This window comes from Prinia subflava, chromosome Z, assembly GCF_021018805.1.
Source record: "Prinia subflava isolate CZ2003 ecotype Zambia chromosome Z, Cam_Psub_1.2, whole genome shotgun sequence".
Taxonomy (NCBI): domain Eukaryota; kingdom Metazoa; phylum Chordata; class Aves; order Passeriformes; family Cisticolidae; genus Prinia; species Prinia subflava.
Window position 1 is genome coordinate 51,598,585 of NC_086283.1, and position 19,609 is coordinate 51,618,193.

The 19,609-nt window shown below is 37.1% G+C and overlaps 1 protein-coding gene across 1 annotated transcript in view; it reads left to right on the forward strand.

Annotated features, from left to right (window-relative positions):
- The window catches only part of ERCC6L2 (ERCC excision repair 6 like 2), a 54,039-nt gene extending 35,332 nt beyond the window's left edge, over nucleotides 1–18,707 (forward strand). Inside the window, exons 17-19 of the mRNA XM_063422509.1 lie at nucleotides 229–383; nucleotides 15,711–15,898; nucleotides 17,470–18,707. Coding sequence (XP_063278579.1) covers nucleotides 229–383; nucleotides 15,711–15,898; nucleotides 17,470–18,403 — 1,277 coding nt within the window. The 3' untranslated portion in view covers nucleotides 18,404–18,707. The remainder of the gene's footprint in view (nucleotides 1–228; nucleotides 384–15,710; nucleotides 15,899–17,469) is intronic.
- Nucleotides 18,708–19,609: the final 902 nt, after the last annotated feature.

Sequence of the window (19,609 nt, forward strand, 5' to 3'; positions counted from 1 at the left end):
ATAACCACACTGAAACTGTAGTATTAAACTATCTAGATAAATCCAGGTAAGTCTAATGGTTGTTTTAAATTTCACAGAACTGAGAAACTTGGTGCTGAGTGAAATCATAATGAATTTTACATTTTTAATGTAATTTTTTTTTTCAATTACAATATCCTTCAGTGCAAATGTGTACCTTGAGAGTTTTGGAATAACCAACATCTTTGTATTTTTCTCATAATGTATCAGATGGTGTTCAAGAAGTGGCATATATTCATTCAAATCAGAATGTGGTTGGATCCAGCAAGGCTGAAAATCACTTGAGCCGGTGGGCAGTGAGAGACGTATTTGAGTTGAAGCAGTTTTCCCAGCTCCCTGCTAATGTAGCTGTCTGTAGTGCCAAGGTAAAGAGATATTTTTGGAAATGTCATTTTAACTTTTTTTATCCTCATTTTTCACCTTAAAAGCTCTAAAAATTGCTTTTCTCTTTATGGCCACCGTGAATGATCAAAGACACGGAGGATGGGGGGAAGAGAATGCTCAGTTGGAAGTCTAATAAATTACTTTGTTTTTTTGGGGTGGCTTTTACATTAGCAAGCTTTGAAAGAGTTGTGAATTAAACAGCACAGCACACTCTGTGGGATTTTTCTGTGAGAGAAATGGTAAGATTAAAGATTGGGTTTTTGGAAGTCAAATTCTGTGCCATGTTTTTCTGATTTGAGCCATGAAAATCTTCAGTTTGTCCTGGATCCAGTTAACAAAAATCAGTTGCCACAGTGCATTCTGGATGGAACCCCTGTAGCATAGAAATTTGAACCTAAATCAGTTTGCAGAGTCTCTTGGGGAGGTGAACATATGCAGTTGCTATAGTTGAGTCAAACTGTCTATGTTTAATGTCTTAAACATAGAATGAGAGTTTACTGGGAGTTCTTATTTGCAGCAACAGAAACATTTAATCCTTTTTGTTGGTCCTGTAGCTTGTTTAATTGCATTTGGAATACACATAAATCTGGAATAAATTCAGGTACAGCTTCCAGATTTTTGTTCTTATTACACAGTGGTTTTAATCTGCTCTGATTATCTGTGTACTTGGTTGCTTGCTTTGTAATAAACATTTGCAGTTTCCTAGACTGATTTTTAAGATAAACCACAAGCACAGAATAAGTAATTGATGAATGTACAACTTAGTCTTTACAGGCATGTTAGCTATCATTACAGAAATTGTAGACATACGATTGTTGTTCTGGGGTGCTGCAGCAGTGCCTGGAAGAGATTCTTCCAGTGCTGTAGTTGCACTGTATTTAATTAACCATTAGCAGAGTTGCCAAGAATTTTTATACTTGGGAAGATCAAACCAGGTGAACCAGTAAAAGTAAGGCCTTTTCAATTCTAACCCATTTGATTAGAATGTCCTTCATTAGCAGAAAAGTCAGTCAAAAATACTCAAGAGTACTGTAAGAAGGTACTTATTAATTGGCAATGGCTGACAACATTATTAAAATGAAATAAAAATGAAAGAAAACTTTGAAGAGAGTACTTTGACTGTTTGGTGATCCATCTCTGTTCAAAATTAGTTTGTGGTGTTCATGTTACTTAGAGCTTATTATGTAGAGTTATGTGACTGCAAGTTCTGCAGAGTAACTTCTCTTGATTAACTTGTCAGTTTTTTTAAGGTACGCAATTTTCACACAGAAGCAACAATACTATCACTCCTCTTAGAGAGCTAAGTAGGAAGAAGAACATCAGAAATTACGGAGAAGGCTGCCTCTTTTTTCACTTCCTGTTACTCATTTCTGTAAAGGCACTAATGTGGAAATACAATCTAGATGAGGGCCTGTTCTTAAATGTGGAATTTTGAGGTTTTTGTGCTCTGCTTAAAGAGAGAGCTTTCTAGACAACTTTGAAAGGTTCTTTACTTAGAATTTTACTGCTACTGTTTTTCTTTCTTCATTACTTTGTATATCCTTAGAGGGCATTTTGTGGAAAAAGGTGGTCACTGTCGTGCTTCTGGCCACCAGGCTTTGCTGGTACATTTTTAACTTATTTGCCATCAAATTAAGTTAGGACATTCTCTGTCTGATCATTTAGTTGTTTTATCATAAACAATGCTACTTAAAACCCCACGTTTTTCTGTAGATTAAAGTAGCATTGTGTAATATTAAAAATACAGCTGAGTCATTTAAATTTCTTTGTTTTAAGTAAATAAAATTACAGTTTTGAATGTTGGAATGTTAGTTGGAAACTGACAGTTATTGAAAGAAAAGCAAGATTTTGTCAAAAATTTTGAAATTTCCTACTGATACAGATTTCAAGTGTCATTGGTCTAATAGTTTCTCAGAAACTTGTGTAGCTTTCTGTTGGCTGTGGGTATCAATGATACTAGATTCTTGCTTTTTTTACAGTGTATTTAGGTTGAAGCTTTACGTGATAGCGTCATGAAGGCACCTGAATAATATTTATGCTCTGATAATATTTGTGTCCCTTCTTAAGCACAGTTAATTGAATTGTTTAATTTCTAAGTAGAAGCGATCAAGAAAGGTTATTTTTATTTCACAGACAGGTCTGCTAAGGCCCAAAAAGTATGATGTCCTTTGTGCTGTTCTGTCGTGGTCCACCCCTCAGGAATCCCCAGCTAGCTCCAGAGGGAGAGGTGTGCGATAGTCTGTAAGAGCCACAAGCGGTGAGGCTATGGCAGAGGATGGGCAAAGGATTTGCGCAGGACTCGTGAACTTTATTAACTGAAGGGAGTCAGCCAGCACAAGCACAGAACAAAGGCTTGCAAGGCCTTTTAAGCATGGGTGGTACAGTTACATGGATACATTGCTGAACCAATAGGAGAATCCCAAGGGAAGAGTGAGGGAATACATGACAAAGGAAGGGGCTAATCGGGGCAACAGAGGCGTGGTCAGGGTACATTAACCTATAGGGAACTGAACCGGGGAGGACTTTCTGGAACTTTGGGACGGGTCTGAGGTGATGGACAGGGAGTGGGGCAAAGTAACAACTTGGGCTGATAGACACTGGGGCAAAACCATTAATAGGAGTCAGGGGGATAAACCAACTGAACAGGATACCACACTGTTCATTTTTGCCTGTGCCGCCTCTGTCTTCCTACTTTACAATTTCACTCAGTAAGCAGTCTGTAATAATACATTTCTGACTTACTAAATTTTAAATATATTTTTCGAGCAATGACTTAAATCTCTGTGAAAGGGGTTCAAGAATTTTGAAAAACTAGAAGCATTCTGTTGAATCGGATGAGTTGTAAATTGGGAAGTAAAAATTCCTACAAATCTTGGCCGTAGACTGACATTTTTATTTCGTGCTTACATAGAAATCTGGAATCACAGGGATAATAAGCAATATAATAAGTTAAAGTAATTAATAAATAAAACACCTTGTAAGAACATTGATATGTTTATTTCTTGCTATTGACTAGCCATTGAATAGCCAACATTTTGGGTTCAGTAGTTCTCTTTAACTTTTAGAACCTAGGTTAAGGTCTTCAGTTTCACTAGCCAATTTATGTAATTTATGTAAGTATGAGTAACAAAAAAACAAGGTGCTGGAAAGCATTATAAAACAATGTTTGCTTCCTAGTTGTATACCTGTAGTAGCCAGAAGTATAAATTAGGTTTATTAGTGTTGCATTTATTGTTGAATCATGGAGACTAATGTAGTTGCTTAAGTTGTAGTAACTGCTTAGAGATGGAACAGGCTGCAAAACCTGTAAGATTTCTTCTTTGAAAGTGAGAGAGGTTCCATGGGAAGGAGATCCTTGAGAGCCAAAGTAGAAGGGATGGGAGGCTGCAAGTCTTGTTCCTCAAAAGATGACTGAAGGTATGTAGAACATCCTAAGAACATGAGTAACTAACAAGCTTGTATTTAAATTGGTTATTAAAAAAGTGTAAGACTTGAACACCTTTTCTAACCTCAAGTTTCACTTTGGTGATTCTTTCAGTTTAGATCTGCACAGTTGGCACTAGTGTAATTCTCAGTCAAGTGTCTCTTAACCTTTTAAACTGTAGGCTTCAATCAAGCTTATTTTTTTATCCAGTAATAAGTATTCAGTCTGTCCTTAATTTTACCTGGCCTAGTATTCATGCGTCCTAGCTACCTTTTGTCTGAACAGGTAGACCTTCTTATTTTAATCTGCTATTGCCCCGTACCTTTAAAACCTTAAGGAAACAAAATTTTGATTCTTTTTATGAGAAATAGATCTCACTACTATTTCTTTTTTCTTTCTTGCTTTGTTCTCCAGATTCTATAACAGTCTTGGATTCAAGACTACTTGAATCTTCTTTCCCCAGAGCTAATGGGGACTGTAGTCATAGTGTATGCGGTATATACATACAATATGTGTATACACGGTTTTAAAAGGAATTTTGCTCACTGACTAGTTTAGCTAGAATGTTAGCATTTATAGTACTGAGTGCTTGTTTAGACTGTATTTCTATAAGTATTGTATGACTCTGGAAAACAGAGTTTGGTAATGGCAACCAGAATATAAAGTATGCCATCAAGAAACACAAACAAGGCATCACAAATCTCTCACAACTTAGCAGCTGTGAAAGGTGAGATAAAATCCAAAAGTAATAAATCTAACAGTATAAACTATGCATTAATTGTACAAGAAAGAGAATAAACTATAATTGTATATGATTAGTCAAAATAAATCCTGTCCAGCACCTGAATTAAAGAAAGTTTGTGTATCACAATAGTAGTAGCAAACATATGTGGAAAGGAATTTTATCACAAGATCCCAAAGAAAGGAAAATAAATTGTGGAACGTGTTCCTTCTATCACAAAAGTCCATGGGACTTCATATAAATAGAAGAAGATGCTCTAGCTGTTGGGTGAGCTGAAGGTTCTTAGTGAAGAAAGACATTGTCAAGTTGTTACAGAGTGGGTTTTCATAAATAGTTAACTACAACAAAGGAGATTCATTTGTAGTTTATTTTGCAAGTATGATGAAGGAAGTACTTAAAAGACTAGGATTAACTGGGGTTTTTTGACAGATGTAGTGTGGTATCTCTTAAATGTAGAATAGTTAGAATTAGAATTATAATAAAAATAGTGTAATACAATAGTTCCTGTATTGAATGTAATTATTCTTTGTATGAAGATTATCTGTATTCTGACCACGGCCCATGACTGTCAGTATTGGATTGCTGTAGATTTTGAGGAGAAAATACATAAGAACTATAGAATATGACCATCAAAGTTCATCTAGTTCAAACTCCCTGCAATTGGCAGGGACAGCATCAACTAGATATGGTTGATTAGAGCCATATCCAACCTGATCTTGAATGTTTCCAGGGATGGGGCATTGTGGTGGGTTGACCCTGACTGTGTGCTAGGTGCCGACTTAGTCGCTCTATCACTCCTTTTCCCACTGGCATAGGGGAGAGAATAAGATGGAGGACGACCAGCAGGATAAGATGAAACAGTTTTATTACAGCAAAAGAAAGAAACAGGCGGAGACCTACATGCACAAGAGCTAGAGAGGATTAAGGTCAGTCTCTGCTTCCCATCCACAGTGATGTTTGAGCACTTCCTGGGAGGTTGGGCTCCAGAAGGCGAACATTGAAAACTCACAAATGCGCCCCCCTTCCTCCCCTCTCTCTCTTAGCTTATCTATCTGAGCTGATGTGCTACAGTGTGGAATGTCCCTTTGGCTAGTTTGGGTCAACTGGCCTGTTTGTGTCCCCTCCCAGGATCTTGCCCACTCCCATCGCCTTTGTTGGGGGAAGGAATGTCAGAAGGACAGCGCTGCTCAGCAGTAGCCAAAACACTGGTCTGTTATCAACACCCTTTCAGCTATCAAGGCAAAGCACCGCACTGTAAGGGTTGTGAACTTTTCCTCAGTCAGACCTAATACAGGTATCCACCACCTCTCTTGACAACCAGGTGCAGTGTTTTGCAGTCTTCACCGTAAAAACACCTTCTTCCTTATACCTTGTCTAGATCAAAGCCAGGCCCTGCTAAAAAGCCTTTCTCCATCTTTATTACAGACCCCTGTTAAGTACTGAAGGGCGATGGAAAGTTCTCTCCAGAGTCTTCTCCAGTCTAAGGAATCCCAAGTCTCTCACGCTTTCCTGATAGGAGAGGTGTTCCATCCCTCCAGTCATTTTTGTGGCCTTCCTCTGAACTAAGAGCAGAGAGACAGAATCATTTGCCTTGAGCTGTGGCCAGACTTCTTTTGATGCAGCACAGAACAGTATGACAATCTTCCTTCAAAGAGTTGATATTTCAGAGAGTACTTCTTTTGCGGAAGGAACTGATGTGTCAGTACTCGGAGGTGCTTAGAGTCTTGGTAATCAAAACAAAGCTAGAGATTTCTGTTCCATGTAGAAGTGTGGCAGACAGCTGTTTCTGAAGAAATTTTGGAGATACAGATTACAGTGTATAATAAGTTAATAGTACATCTCATCTTCCTTTATAATTATAAACTTTGCTTGCATGTCCTAGAACCACATGTCACAGAAAGTAGTCAGGTGTGTCTATGTGCAGTTTGAGATCTCATGCCACTCATAATCTTTGCTAAGCAGTCGTGGATGTTAAAGCATGAGTTTCATTTCTATTTGTGATGCCATGATGCAGGGAGAATCACACAAGGCTATAGTAAACACCTTGAGGCAGAAAATGCATGTCATTCAATGTGGCACATGGCTACTCCAGTAAAAATTACTGAGAGCTATTATATGATAAAAAAACACACTTGATATGCTGCTTCACTGAAGATTATTCATAGGAAGAGTTTCCTAGTCTACTATATACAAGTGGGAGGGAGGAAGATTATATTGCAAGTTAATCTACTGGAATAAATAACTTGGTTTTTTCCAGGATTTTTTTTGTTGGGTTTAGCCTGATTTGATGACACTGAGCAATCTGTGTTCTGCACTTGAGCTGAAATTCAAGTCTTGTGCAAATAGACTTTTTAAACATTGTGTATTTATTTAACAAATGGAAGATTGCTATCTCTGTTATCGCATCACTATATGTTAAGAACATAGATGAAAACCAAAAAGAACTATCTTGTGTAACCACAGAAAGAATCTTATAGAAAACAAAAGCTTCTTAAAGCAAACATGTGAAATAAACATTGTGGACTTTCAAAGCCAGACTGTAATTTTCAGAGCAGACCTACATTTACTTCAGCTTTTCAGAGAGGAAAAAAAGTCTTGAGTAATTCATGTGATATTATGCTCAAATTATTCTGATTAATTATTATTAATTGTGGGGAAAGAATGGAAGTGTTAACAAACTCTGTAAGGCCTTAGTCATCTAGTAAGTATTTTTAGAGGTTTTGATTTTTGTGGTCTTTTTTTTTCCTGGTGGACTCCAGGTTCCAAAGCAACCTGATTTTCTGTGCCAAAGCTTTTTACTTCCGTACGTTTTTTGGTAACTTACACTGAAATTTTAATTTGTGAAACTGTTCCTTAGCCACCATAAGAAGGAGAAACCTCCCAGAGGCAAGATTTAAATGTCTTCTTCTAATGATTCTAGTCTATTCTGAATTAAATGGCTGCATTTCTTAATGAATTTCCTGATTCATTTCTGTGTTAATTGGCAAAAACAGCTTATGTTAAATGTTTTGCACAGTATGGAAGTCTGGAATAGCCTTTCTTTAGTTCTTATACAGCTGCATTTAGGTAGTATTTCTTCAATAGGAGTCCAGGGTGTGGAGGAGCGTGCTGTGTGAGTATGGGGAAATCTTTGCAGAAGGCTTGGAGGTTTCACAAAAAAGACAGAAGATGGGAACAGGACATACTAAGTAATTTGAAAAACTGATGATGTCCCACGTTAGAGTGAGTTTGCACTTCTTAATATCTGGAAAAGTATTAGTCACAGGAACTTGTACTATACCTGTTTAATATGTGAAGTCTTTTTTTCTGTCAACTGCATGTTTTCAACTTAAGTTTACTTAAAGTTTTACTGAAAAGAAATGTACAAAGACAGCCATTCAATTGAGGATTAATTACTATGGTAACAGAAATGTGGTGACTGAAAAGGGGGAGGATGTATTCTCCCCTCAGCTTCCTGCCAGCTGTCATATTCAACCTCTGTGGCATGAATTCAGGCCAAAATATAGACTGTGACCAGCTCTAAGAAACTTTATCTGTATTTTTATAAATTTGTACAAGAATTGCACTATAAAGGACGGCTTAATCCCCTGAATTGGATGACAGACATTTGGCACTGTTGCCAGTGTTTGACAGAGAAATAACGAGATGCTTTGTAGTAAAACCTGGATTAATGGTAAACCCCTCTTTATGTTATTGCAATGTGGTGTAAATGAGAAAACTAAGCATGCTGTCAGCCTAGGAAAAAACATACCCTTTGTATCTCCAATGCAGATTTAAGTACTGTTGAGAATACTGTAAATATAAAAGTTGTGTCATTAAGAATTCTGCTTTATCTTATTTGTATTATGTTGACATTTTGTAGATTATTTAAACAAAGACTTTCTATCAATTGTAGGAACTCTGATTGCAGTGTGTTTGCACAGCTTTTAGATTCAACAAGTTTAGATAGTTGTTTACAAAGAGTAGGCTTTTGGGAGATAACATGCCTTTGTCCTTGCTCTTCTAGATTGGGGAAATACTCAGCTTTAAAGTAATTGTTCGCAAATGATTGGCCTGTAATGCTGCTTCATTGAGTTTACTGGTTCAGTCTGCAGTGGTATTAACCATTCCACTATTCTGCTTTTGGTTGTGTTTTCATAATATAGTGAGTTAATATGTGGGATTCTTTGAAGCTTGTAGTGGAGTTTTCATTATGTTGTATGTGTATGGCCTTTAGTTTTGCCACTCTTTGATGGAAAGACGAGAGGGTGAAGGAAGATGGGTGCAAGTCCAAGCTTCTGCTGGAACAAGCAATTACCTTAAGCTTTGAATTCTGAGACAGACTGAGTATCTCCTCTTCTTTTCATCAGTATGAATCCCGTACTCTATGGATTCAAGCTCAGCTTTTTGGTGAACGACAATGATATGTCTTACAGGAGTTACTTCATGTAATGGTTCAAAAACTTAAGATTGCTCCTAATGAAAAATTCTTGCTCTGTTACTTGACTGTAGAAGAAGCAGACTCAGGAGTGAATGTGAAATAGAGAGGATGCAATCTGTTCTCAGTTGATATAGTTAGACAATTCTCCAGTGCCAAGCAAAAGATTGGAGTTTATGGAAGGTCCTTGTCTCTGTTTATATAGTAAAGCTACATGCGACATACATGGGGAAATGACTACATATCACTCTAAAATCTGTGTAATTTTATCAGCTTTAATTTTACTGTTCTCTTGGTGTTCACAAATATTTTGGAGGAGTAATTTGGATTCATAATAAATCACAGAATCACTAGGTTGGAAAAGACCTTCAAGATCATTGAGTCCCACCTAGCTCTTTCACCACCTCAACTAAACCATGGCACCCATTGCCACATCCAGTCTTTCTTTAAACACATCCAGGGATGGTGACTCCATCACCTCCCCGGGCAGACAATTCCAGTACATTATCACTCTTTCCATAAAAAACTTTATCTTAATATCCAACCTATATTTCTCTTGATGCAGGAGAGGAGAGGACTGTGTCCTCTTATTCTGTCAGTTGTTGCCGGGAGAAAGAGACCAAACCCCACCTGCCTACAGCCACCCTTCAGGGAGTTACAGAGAATGATAAGGTCACCTCTGAGTCTCCTTTTCTCCAGGCTAAACACCCACAGCTCCCTCAGTCATTCCTCACAGGATTTGTGTTCCCAGCCCCTCTCCAGCCTCGTTGCCTCCTCTGGACGCGCTCAAGGGTCTCAATGTCCTTCTTGAACTCAGGGGCCAGACCTGGACACAGCACTCGAGGTGTGGCCTCACCAGTGCCCAGTACAGGGGAAGAATGACCTCCCTGCTCCTGCTGGACACACCATTCCTGATCCAGGCCAGGATGCCCTTGGCCTTCTTGGCCACCAGGGCACTCTGCTGGCTCATGTTCAGCTGCTGTCACCAGAACCCCCAGGTCCCTTTCTGCCTGGGCACTGTCCAGCCACACCATCCCCAGCCTATAACATTGCAGGGGGTTATTGTGGCCAAAATGCAGGACTCAGCACTTGGACTTACTAAACTTCATCCCGTTGGACTCTGCCCATCCATCCAACCATTCCAGGTCTCTCTGCAGAGCCCTCCTACCTTCCAACAGATCGACACACACTCACAGCTTAGTGTCATCTCAAATTTACTAATGACAGACTCAATACCCTCCTCCATGTCATCAATAAAAATACTGAACAGAGCTGGCCCCAGCACAGACCCCTGAGGGACACCACTGGTGCCTGGCCCCAGCTGGATGCAGCACTGTGCACCAGCACTCTCTGGGCCCAGCCTTGCAGCCAGTTCCTGACCCAGCAAAGAGGGCTCCTGTCCAACAGTTTTTGTAACTTGAAAAATATTTTTGCTGTTAGTCTGCTGCAATACATTCCAATATTAGATACACCTGTAATTACAGCCAACACACTTTGATAGCTTGATATAAATATCATTATCCTGAAGTATTCTAAAATTATAAGGTAGTTTAGCTTCATTTTCTAAGACAATTAAAGTACTGACTGTTGGCTATACATTACTGGTAATTCTCATTCTACAACCTTATTTTGTTACCACAGCAGATGCATTCATTCAGACACTGCTTTTCCATTAAGAAAGCTAAATTCAAAGGGAAAACTAATGTCCACATTGGAAATAATTCTGAAATATTGTAAGATTCAGGCTCTTTTCAAACTGGAATTTTTAATTCACCATAAGTCTCTGAAGTACAGTTTGTTCAATAGTGTGCTCTTCACAAGCAGAAAAGTAATTCTGGTTTAATTAAGACTCCTGAGAAAGTAGATACAATTTTTGGTAACTCTATTCGTTGTCTTCACCATGTGGTCCTCATTTGTAAAGAAATTGCATGAAATTTTATGTGGACACTATTACAATTTATCTTCCTTGACATACAGAATAATTGAGGAAGAAATTCTTGTGCGACATGTACATGTACTAGATTGCTTTTAAAAGGTCCCTTCCAACTCAAACTGCTCTATCAGTCTGTATAAAAAAGACAAGGAAACAAGACCAAGAAGGGACAGTCAGGTGTCAAACATTTCTTGATACTTTGTGTACTTTGTCCTGACAGCAGAGAAGCATGGGTAGAATAAAAACAATATGTAGCAATGGCATAAGAAGGATCATAATAATTTAATGTATACAATCAGAAAAGCTGCCAGGGGATAAAAAAAAAAAAAGCACAAAAACCTCCAAACCAGGCCAAAAAAAAAAAACCCCACAATGAAAACTGCAAAGGCAAAATAGATTATTTGAAATAATTTAGAATTGTAGTTTGGGCACATAAAGGCACTGGAATGCATTATCAAATCGTCAAATTAATAGCAATCATCCAAAATCAACTACAAGTCACAATGTATTTGGAAAGTAATGTGTTTTCTCAGGTTTTGAGGGAAGTGGGAAAATATAAATTAGCATATGGCATAATGGTTTGTTAGTTGCTTGTAAGATGCATTTTAAGATTTCAGTCTGAATACTGAATTTACTGTGTTTCTTTCTTTTGTATTTTTGGGATGACTGCAAAGCAACTAGACATTTTGTAAGGCTATTCTTGTTTGTTATAGAAATATAAACAATGAAACTGTGCAATGATAAGTATCCTGGATATCTGATGGCACTGGTGTCGTGCACACCTAAGGAGAAATGTGTTGTAACACTGGGGGCAAGTTAGTGGGATTATTGATGAGTGGAAGTCAGTATCTGGCAAGATAGTTACTGTAGGGATACTTCGGGTAATGAGATAGTAAAAGAGAGGAAGGTACTCGAACACAGAGCACTATGATTGAAGAATAATTATGCAAACATTTTCAGCTTCAGATTCAGGTTTCTGATCATGAAGGATCTTCATGATCCTCCAAGTCTGGTTTCTTAACAAATTGCCGCAGACATGAGACAGCTTGAAAACAGGTATCCCTGAATCTCTGTTTCTTTTTCTTCTCTACTCGTCTTACTCCCACCTTATGGCCTCCTACTGTCCCATACTTTTCATCTTCCTGTATTTAAAAAAGTGAAACATTTGGTCCTTTGCCTTGCTTGAAGAGACTAAGGTAAAGGAGGTTACTTGCTTAAGGTGTCCATTCATGTCAGTCATGTCTGATTATGCATATACATGGACTAACATTCATTGCTCCAGAGTATAGAGCTGCCTCTTTATGCCTGTTGCAGGAGGGACAGATACTGAAGTTTCATATTGTCAAAGATAGGCAAAAATTTGGTTTGGTAGGTGTATACTGTTTTTAAATAACTGACGTAACTAGGTACCAGGAGATAGATTGCCATACAGAGCTAATAGATCCAAAAGTTGTAGATTCAAGATGGAATCTTGAAGTAGAAGTTACTGCTGCATTGTAAAAGTTTTTGCTTGATGCCTATGTTCATTCTTCTTGAAGAGTGTCACCCTTAAATGAGTTGTGTGACACTAAATGTCCAGATTGTCTAGCATTTTTGCTAGGCTCTTGATTGCTGCATCCTCTTAGATAATATATAATTCAAAGAAATCAAAACAGCATTGGTATCCAAAACTTCATAGATACTTTCAAGAGCAAGAGAGGTACATAACAAAAGAAGGTATTGAAACCATCATAGACTAAATGGAACATGAAAGGTATTTTTCAGTTGTAGTAAGAGTCCCTAAAGTAAGAATCCCTAAAGTATTCAAAAGTCTGAATACTTTAGAAACCATTTTCTGCGCAACTAAATTATATGTCTTCTTTTCCATTGCAATATATAAAAAGTGTCTTAAGAGTAAGTGCAGTAGATCAAGGGGGAATAAGAGCAGAGGATGAGGATAAGACAGGAAGGACTGGCTACAATTTTGTGGGTTTTTCCATAGTTCATAATAGCACTTCGTAACTTCATTTTATTGTACTTTCATTAACTTTTTCTTTGTATTTAGTGGGATATTTCTGGAGTGCAACTTTTTCTCATTAATTTTTTTCATTTAAAAAACATTGCCTTCTACTAAACTACTTACATGGTCTTTGTCTTATATGTATGCCTTTGAAAGTAGATAAATTGTACATTTCTTTTGAACTTGCTGTGAAAGTTTTCTTGACATAACAGAAGTACACAAAGTTTAATGAAGCAGTAAAAATACTGTATTCAGTCTAAATTTTTTATCTTTGATGTCCATGTAATTATTTTGCTGCCTTCTACCTCCTACCCCTCCCCACCAAGTTTGTGCAAACAGAAATGTATAATGATGTTACAGATAATTCAATATAGACAAACATAAGATGACGAATAAGTATAGGTCAAGTTTAAGTGAAACTTCTCCACTTTGATCTGTAGAGATTTTAGAACATGCACTACAAAGGCATATTGTATTTGCTTTATTTAAATATTTAGTAAAGACTTTTATGATTGCTGTCATTCTTTCTGTCAATATTCATTTAACATACAGCAGACATTGTATGCTATCGCGTACAATGAAGGATTTTTTTTCCTTTATTATTCCATCATACAGTATCCAAATATGGCATACTGAATGTCATAGAGACTGTGACATTCAATAATATAAACAGATTAAATGTGCTGGTGTTGTAAAAGAATGAGAGTCAGAGGCTGCTAGCTGAATCAAGTTGTCTTAGTTTCAGTCTTGCTTTGTGAGATTGTTTTAGTTATGTGATAAGTGTGACAGATAATCCGTGCAAACATGGCCAGCCCTATACAGTGAACATGGCATTTCATGTAGAAGCAAGGAGTGTGGACACAGTAATTTGTCAGTGCAATGGCTTGAGGGACAGAAAAATATAGAAAGCTATTGAAAATAAGTTTTCATTATGATGAGATCAGTGATTCAGAGGGCAAATATTGAAAGATAATTGAAAAGATACTGGCCATGAGAGAAATGAATCTAGGAGGGCAATACCGGAAGTCAAATTCAGAAGAAAGCAAAATAGTTTAGAATGTTGAAATATTGGAATATTGACTGAAGTTTTCATTTTTTTGATAGTAATGCTAGTAGAAAGATAGAATATTTTCATCTAATTTTGCAAATCTTATTTATACATAGACCCTGTCATCTATTGTATCATTGAGAGTAGTAAACATAAGACTTGACCTTTAACAAACATGGGCACATCCATAAAAACTGGTTTAGGTTTATTTTAGAAAGGTTTATTTTTTAAAAAAAAGAAGTTCCTGGATTTAGGCTCGAGGTTTCGGGCTTTCTAAAGCATTCGCCAGTTCAGCAGAGTCAGTTGTGTTTCAGCCTAACTGGGTATCATGTAACCAGCTGCCTTTGCTCTCACTAGCTGGGAAGTTTTTCAGGAGTAATTCACAATGGCTGCAGACTTTCACTGGAATTAGCTCCTGTAGTTCTTGAAATATATTTTTTACAGGAACTTTTTCTGCTTTGAGTTAAAAAAAAACCCACCTTTAAACAACTTATTTAAGTAGAAGAGATGTTCTTTGAATGTATTCAGTGGTATTTTTATGTTGTTCTTTTGGGTGGTGCAGTGTACCTAAAATTTTATACTTCCAGAACTAAATATTGCCTTTTGTGCATTTATATGCAATTAGCAGTAATTCTAACATTAAATGTGGTTCTTTGCAAAGACAAGCAATTTTATGACTTTCAGTGTGTTGACAACATTTGGCTTTTTTTCCAAAGATGTGAAAAATCTTCTGTGTTTAAACAGATGTGTATTACTGCCTCTTACACTTATCATAGTCTTGTCATAGTGAGATTGGAATATTATGGGTATTTTTCATGCAGAAAAAATACATAAAAATGAATATTTTTTAAAACTATGACTGCTTTCTTCTCTGAAAATACATTTTCCAAGTAGAATTCTGTATTACCCATGCATACTTAAAAAGAAAAATTAACAAATGTCTGCAGAACCAGCAAGAGAACTGTGGAATATTTATGCCGCAGGTAACATCTACTAGTTCAATCTTAATTTTGTTAGTGGTATTATATTATTCTTGGGAAAATATGATTTTTATCTTAATTGGGGTGGGGTTTCAGTGTTGTGTAGAGTAACAATGGTAAATGGAAGTAAAATTTTTATCTTTGGAGCTGTACATTTGTCTTAAAGTGAAAATTTATGCTTGTAGGTTATATAATAATAACATCTTTCTCTGTATGCTAGTTTGAGGTTACTTACCAAAGTACTGAGGAGAGAACACGTATTAATTCTCAAGAACATTGTGAACAGCCCATGAAAATAACAGCTCATGAAAATAAAGGAAATGGACACAGATCAAGTAGAACAACATTGGGAAGAGACAGTGTAGATCTGAAACCAAATTTTGAACAGTAGATGACAAGGTGTGAATGCAATTTCTGATTTCATCTCTAATGTAGTGTTAGTAGGGAGAATGAGGATATCACTAAGCAGGTGTGTTTTGGCAAAGGGGAAATTTTGATGAGAATTCGTGAGAATTTCAGAAAAATAACTGAGGTTTAAATAGGATCATATTTTTGTGAAAGATGTCATGGAACCAAGATTTCCCTTCAGTGAACCTGGAAGTTTGCGACTGAGTAGGGAGTCTGCATTTCAGATCTGAATCCTAATCCCAATCCTAGTCTTCAATCCAGTAATGCTAATTACAAGGACAGAATTGGGTGCAGTTGGGTGCATTGTTACATCAGAGGCATAACTGTTCTAATTATTCCAATGTCTCATTTTGCTAGAAAAATTATGACGTTCCAGAAGACAATACATCAGAGAAGAAAGTTGTTAAGAAAAGGCAAGAAGTGTTGATGAACAGTAAGCAACATCATCTGTATGTTATGCATCCTGTGACCCAGAGAAGCAAAAAAATACACAGAGTAGGTTCAACCACCTTCTTGATTGGAAAGACACCCAAAGGAATATGCAGGTGAGATTGTTTTGGTGAGTTGGTTGAAACAAACTTCCATTTGAGTAGTTGCATTTGTGTTTATTTCAGCCCTACTCAGGGAATACTGTTATTTTCTATGGGAAGAGTGGAACTTGTGGGAAACTTCAACTCACACTATTCTATGAGTACTGTAATTGTTTAATAAAATTAATTGAACCCGCAAATTACTTGAACATGTTGATTCAATCCTCATGTATTACATAACTGTGTAGATGTCTTCACTGTGAGTATTTGTAGTATGTGCATCATGGGCTACTATAGAACAATGTTTAAACTGTATAGAAAAGAGGCACGTTACAATGTTAGCTTCTGACTGGCTACTGATTTTGCCCATCAGTTCATCAGTTTTCAGATCTCATCAGTTTCACTGAGTGGCTATTAGAAAACCTGGGCTTCTTGTTTCTTTTTTAGCATGGGGCTCAATATTTTTCATTATCTCTTTTAAGGCTTTTCCCCCCATTATTTTTGGAGGGATAATAATTTTTTGTTTCCTTGTTTTGTTTTTTTCCCAAATGATTGCTATTTGTAATATAAATATTAAATTCCCGTGTTATGTGGATAGAAGTTCAGTAAAAATGGCCTGGTGGTTTGTGGAAATAGAAAGTGAAAAACTGTATTGAGCTAAGAAAACTGACAGAACAGGTATTTGGTATATATTTTCAATTTGCCTTGAGACAAGTAAATTACCATATGAAAGTTGGTACCTATCTAGGTAATACCTGTAAGCATTCAGAAGCTGTCATATCACCTAGCTGGCCTCAGTTATCCATACTGGTATTGTCAAAGTGCCAGTTGTTTGGTTTGTTTACTATCAAGGGCACTGAAAAAATATTTATGAGGCAGGTAAAGGAGAGCCCTTCATTATAAAAATGTTCAAAATCGTAATTAGTTATGAAAAATTCATTGAGGTAAAATTTTCAAAGGCAGTGAAGTGACTAAGGCTGTTATTCCAAGATCCTAAAGCTATATCCAGCAAAAGCTTAAACAAGTCACTCTTCAGCATAGCTGTTAGCACCTGGCATGCAGTTAGACTTTATAGTATGTGTGGACATGCCACAGAGTGCGCGAGGATGATTATGTGCCTCGGTTTGTTGTAATTGTAGGGTAGAGTAGGAAGCTGTCTGCAGTCACCACACTTGAATAATTGGAGCTAGCCAGTCAAGTGATATTTCAGGCAAACAGGGTTAACTGTTACTGGCTTTTGGAGCCCTCATACAGGAAAGACGACATGTTTCACATCCTTTCTCCAACATGGGATTGTAAACCTACATCTCCAGCTTTCCAGTGAGGTTCCAAGACCTCAGACTAGGGCTAACTCAACTACAGTGATCTATTTTAGTTAGAGCTTGGCTTTTTAGCCAAAACAAATATTCCATAACTCACTGGGTAGGATGATCTGGACAATGCTTGTCTCCTGTGCATGCATTTATCCAATTTTCGTTTAGCTAGTCGTCTTTAAAAGGACTTGGAACAATTGTTTCGTCCCCATTTCCCCCACCCCTTAATTAAGGATGTCAGCATGACATATTTTTCCTTCTTGATAATTACAGGAAACAGTTTGAGGAAATGGTATCCCACTTTAATATGGGATCAGTGAAAGACCTTGCAGAACATATTGCAAAAGCTACGTCAGAAACCAGGCAGAAGATGTTGAAGGACTTCTATGTTTCCAAGCATCCAGAGATGGAGTCTTTCTTCTCACTTGAAATACCAGCAGAAGCTTCACATAACTGTGAGGAAAGAGAACTGGGTACAACACACTCCAGAAAAAGAAAATCCATTGTTAATTTTGGAAGATCTAAATCTAGACCTTCATCAGCTAACAGTCTACTTCTGAGTGGAACTACAGTAACACAGACCCAGGGGAGCCATAAAGGAGAAGCAGAACAGCTTCACAAGGACTCTTACTTGCAAGATATGTTTGTTGATGCGAAACATAAACAATCGCCCACTGTTGCTGCTCAATATATCCAAAGAAGAAACAGTCAGGCATTCAAGGATTTTATGGCATCTGGCTCATTAGGCAGTAAATCAGAAATAATTGAGGTGCTGCCTGTAAAAAGTTGTGAAGGACAGCCAGAGTCAGAAGGAGCACAGCTGCCAAAAGAAAGATCCCTGTCTCAATCAGAAGATGGGGAGAGAAAAGCTCAGATTTGCAAGAAAAACTCTTACATGGACTTACTAGGAGATACCTCTATTCTCAATGAAATCTTCAGAAATTATGGAAATGGGTCTACAGGATCACCAAGGAGATTCTCTTCAGGACAAGCAGAAAAATCAAAGGGGAGACCAAAAGATTTCTGGGATATGCTGAATGAACCGAATGAGGAGAGCCTCAGAAAGCTCACAGATATAGCAGTCATAGAGAAGCTTTGTGAAAGGGCCCCTGATTCCACAGTGACAGAAGAGAGAGAAGTGTGTGAAAGTTCTCTTTGGAAAAGAAATGAAACTTTTTTGTGGAAAAAATACAGTGCAGATGATTGAGATGAACTATCTGTTGCTAAATCTTGTAATGTAGTAAAATGAAAGTTTTCTATGTAAGTTGCACTATAACTATTTTATTTGAACTTTGAGAACATTGTGCCACAAAACGTGGTAATTCCATGAAATTAAAGGTAAAATTATGAATTCATATTTATAGTGATACAGAATTACATTTTACAATTGTGAATATGTATGCAATTACATATGCAGTGTATAGTACATATGGTGCATAGTCGTGCATATGTAAAATGTATTTTAACCTAGGATATATAATGATTTTATATTAAACTTTTTTAGAATTTTCTGAGTGCACTTTGCTTTCTTTAATTATGATTATATTCCTAGGCTCAATGGAAGTACTAAGTAATTTTTTTCCTTTAATTAAATTTGGACCTTGTCAGTTATCTCAACACAATTTAGAAATAACAGGATTTGACAATGATACTGCATATATTTTCTGAGGTGCTAGAGACTGAAGGACTTCCTGAGACAGGGATGATGTCTTTGTGTCTAGTAGCTTTTGATGGATTCCCATCCTCCATTATTTTCTACAGTCTCTGAAGCTGTGGACCTTTAATATCTTCATAGTGTCCTATAAAAGTGAGTTTCTCAGCTTGATGGATGTGAAGTGCCACCAAGTTTTCTTATTTGATCTTTCTCATTAAGTGATCTTAGGTGTCAAATTTTATCTCAATACACTTTCATCTCCCTTTTTTATTTTTATAGACTTCTGTCATGTCTTTGTCAGTGAATATGAAGCACAGTATATGTGTTGGAAATATGCAGTATAGTGTATATGTAGTAAGGAATTTCGATATCGTGACAGGTTATCATCTTATATGTGGAATGCTGGATGTAATAAAACTTCCAAATGAAAACTATTTGTCATAGGTTTGAAGGATGTAGGACAGTGAGTCTGACACATTTTTCAGTGCTACAGGACATGTGAAGAGTACCTTTTAACATGTAACTAGAAGAGACCAGGGCTTCAGGTTGCTCTGGAAACCTTAACCCTAGTTTTTGATTTTTATAAGCATTAATGTACATTGCGTATACTGTATAAATTGTTTTATATGAAGGGTAAATGTTACAAAATTTTAAAACCCTGGACACTGAACCTGCACAGTAGCAGTCTGTGAATGGTGGTAGTTTTTGTGGTCTGGAAGACTCCCTACTGGAAAATAAGCTTTAATTTGGGCTGGAGCA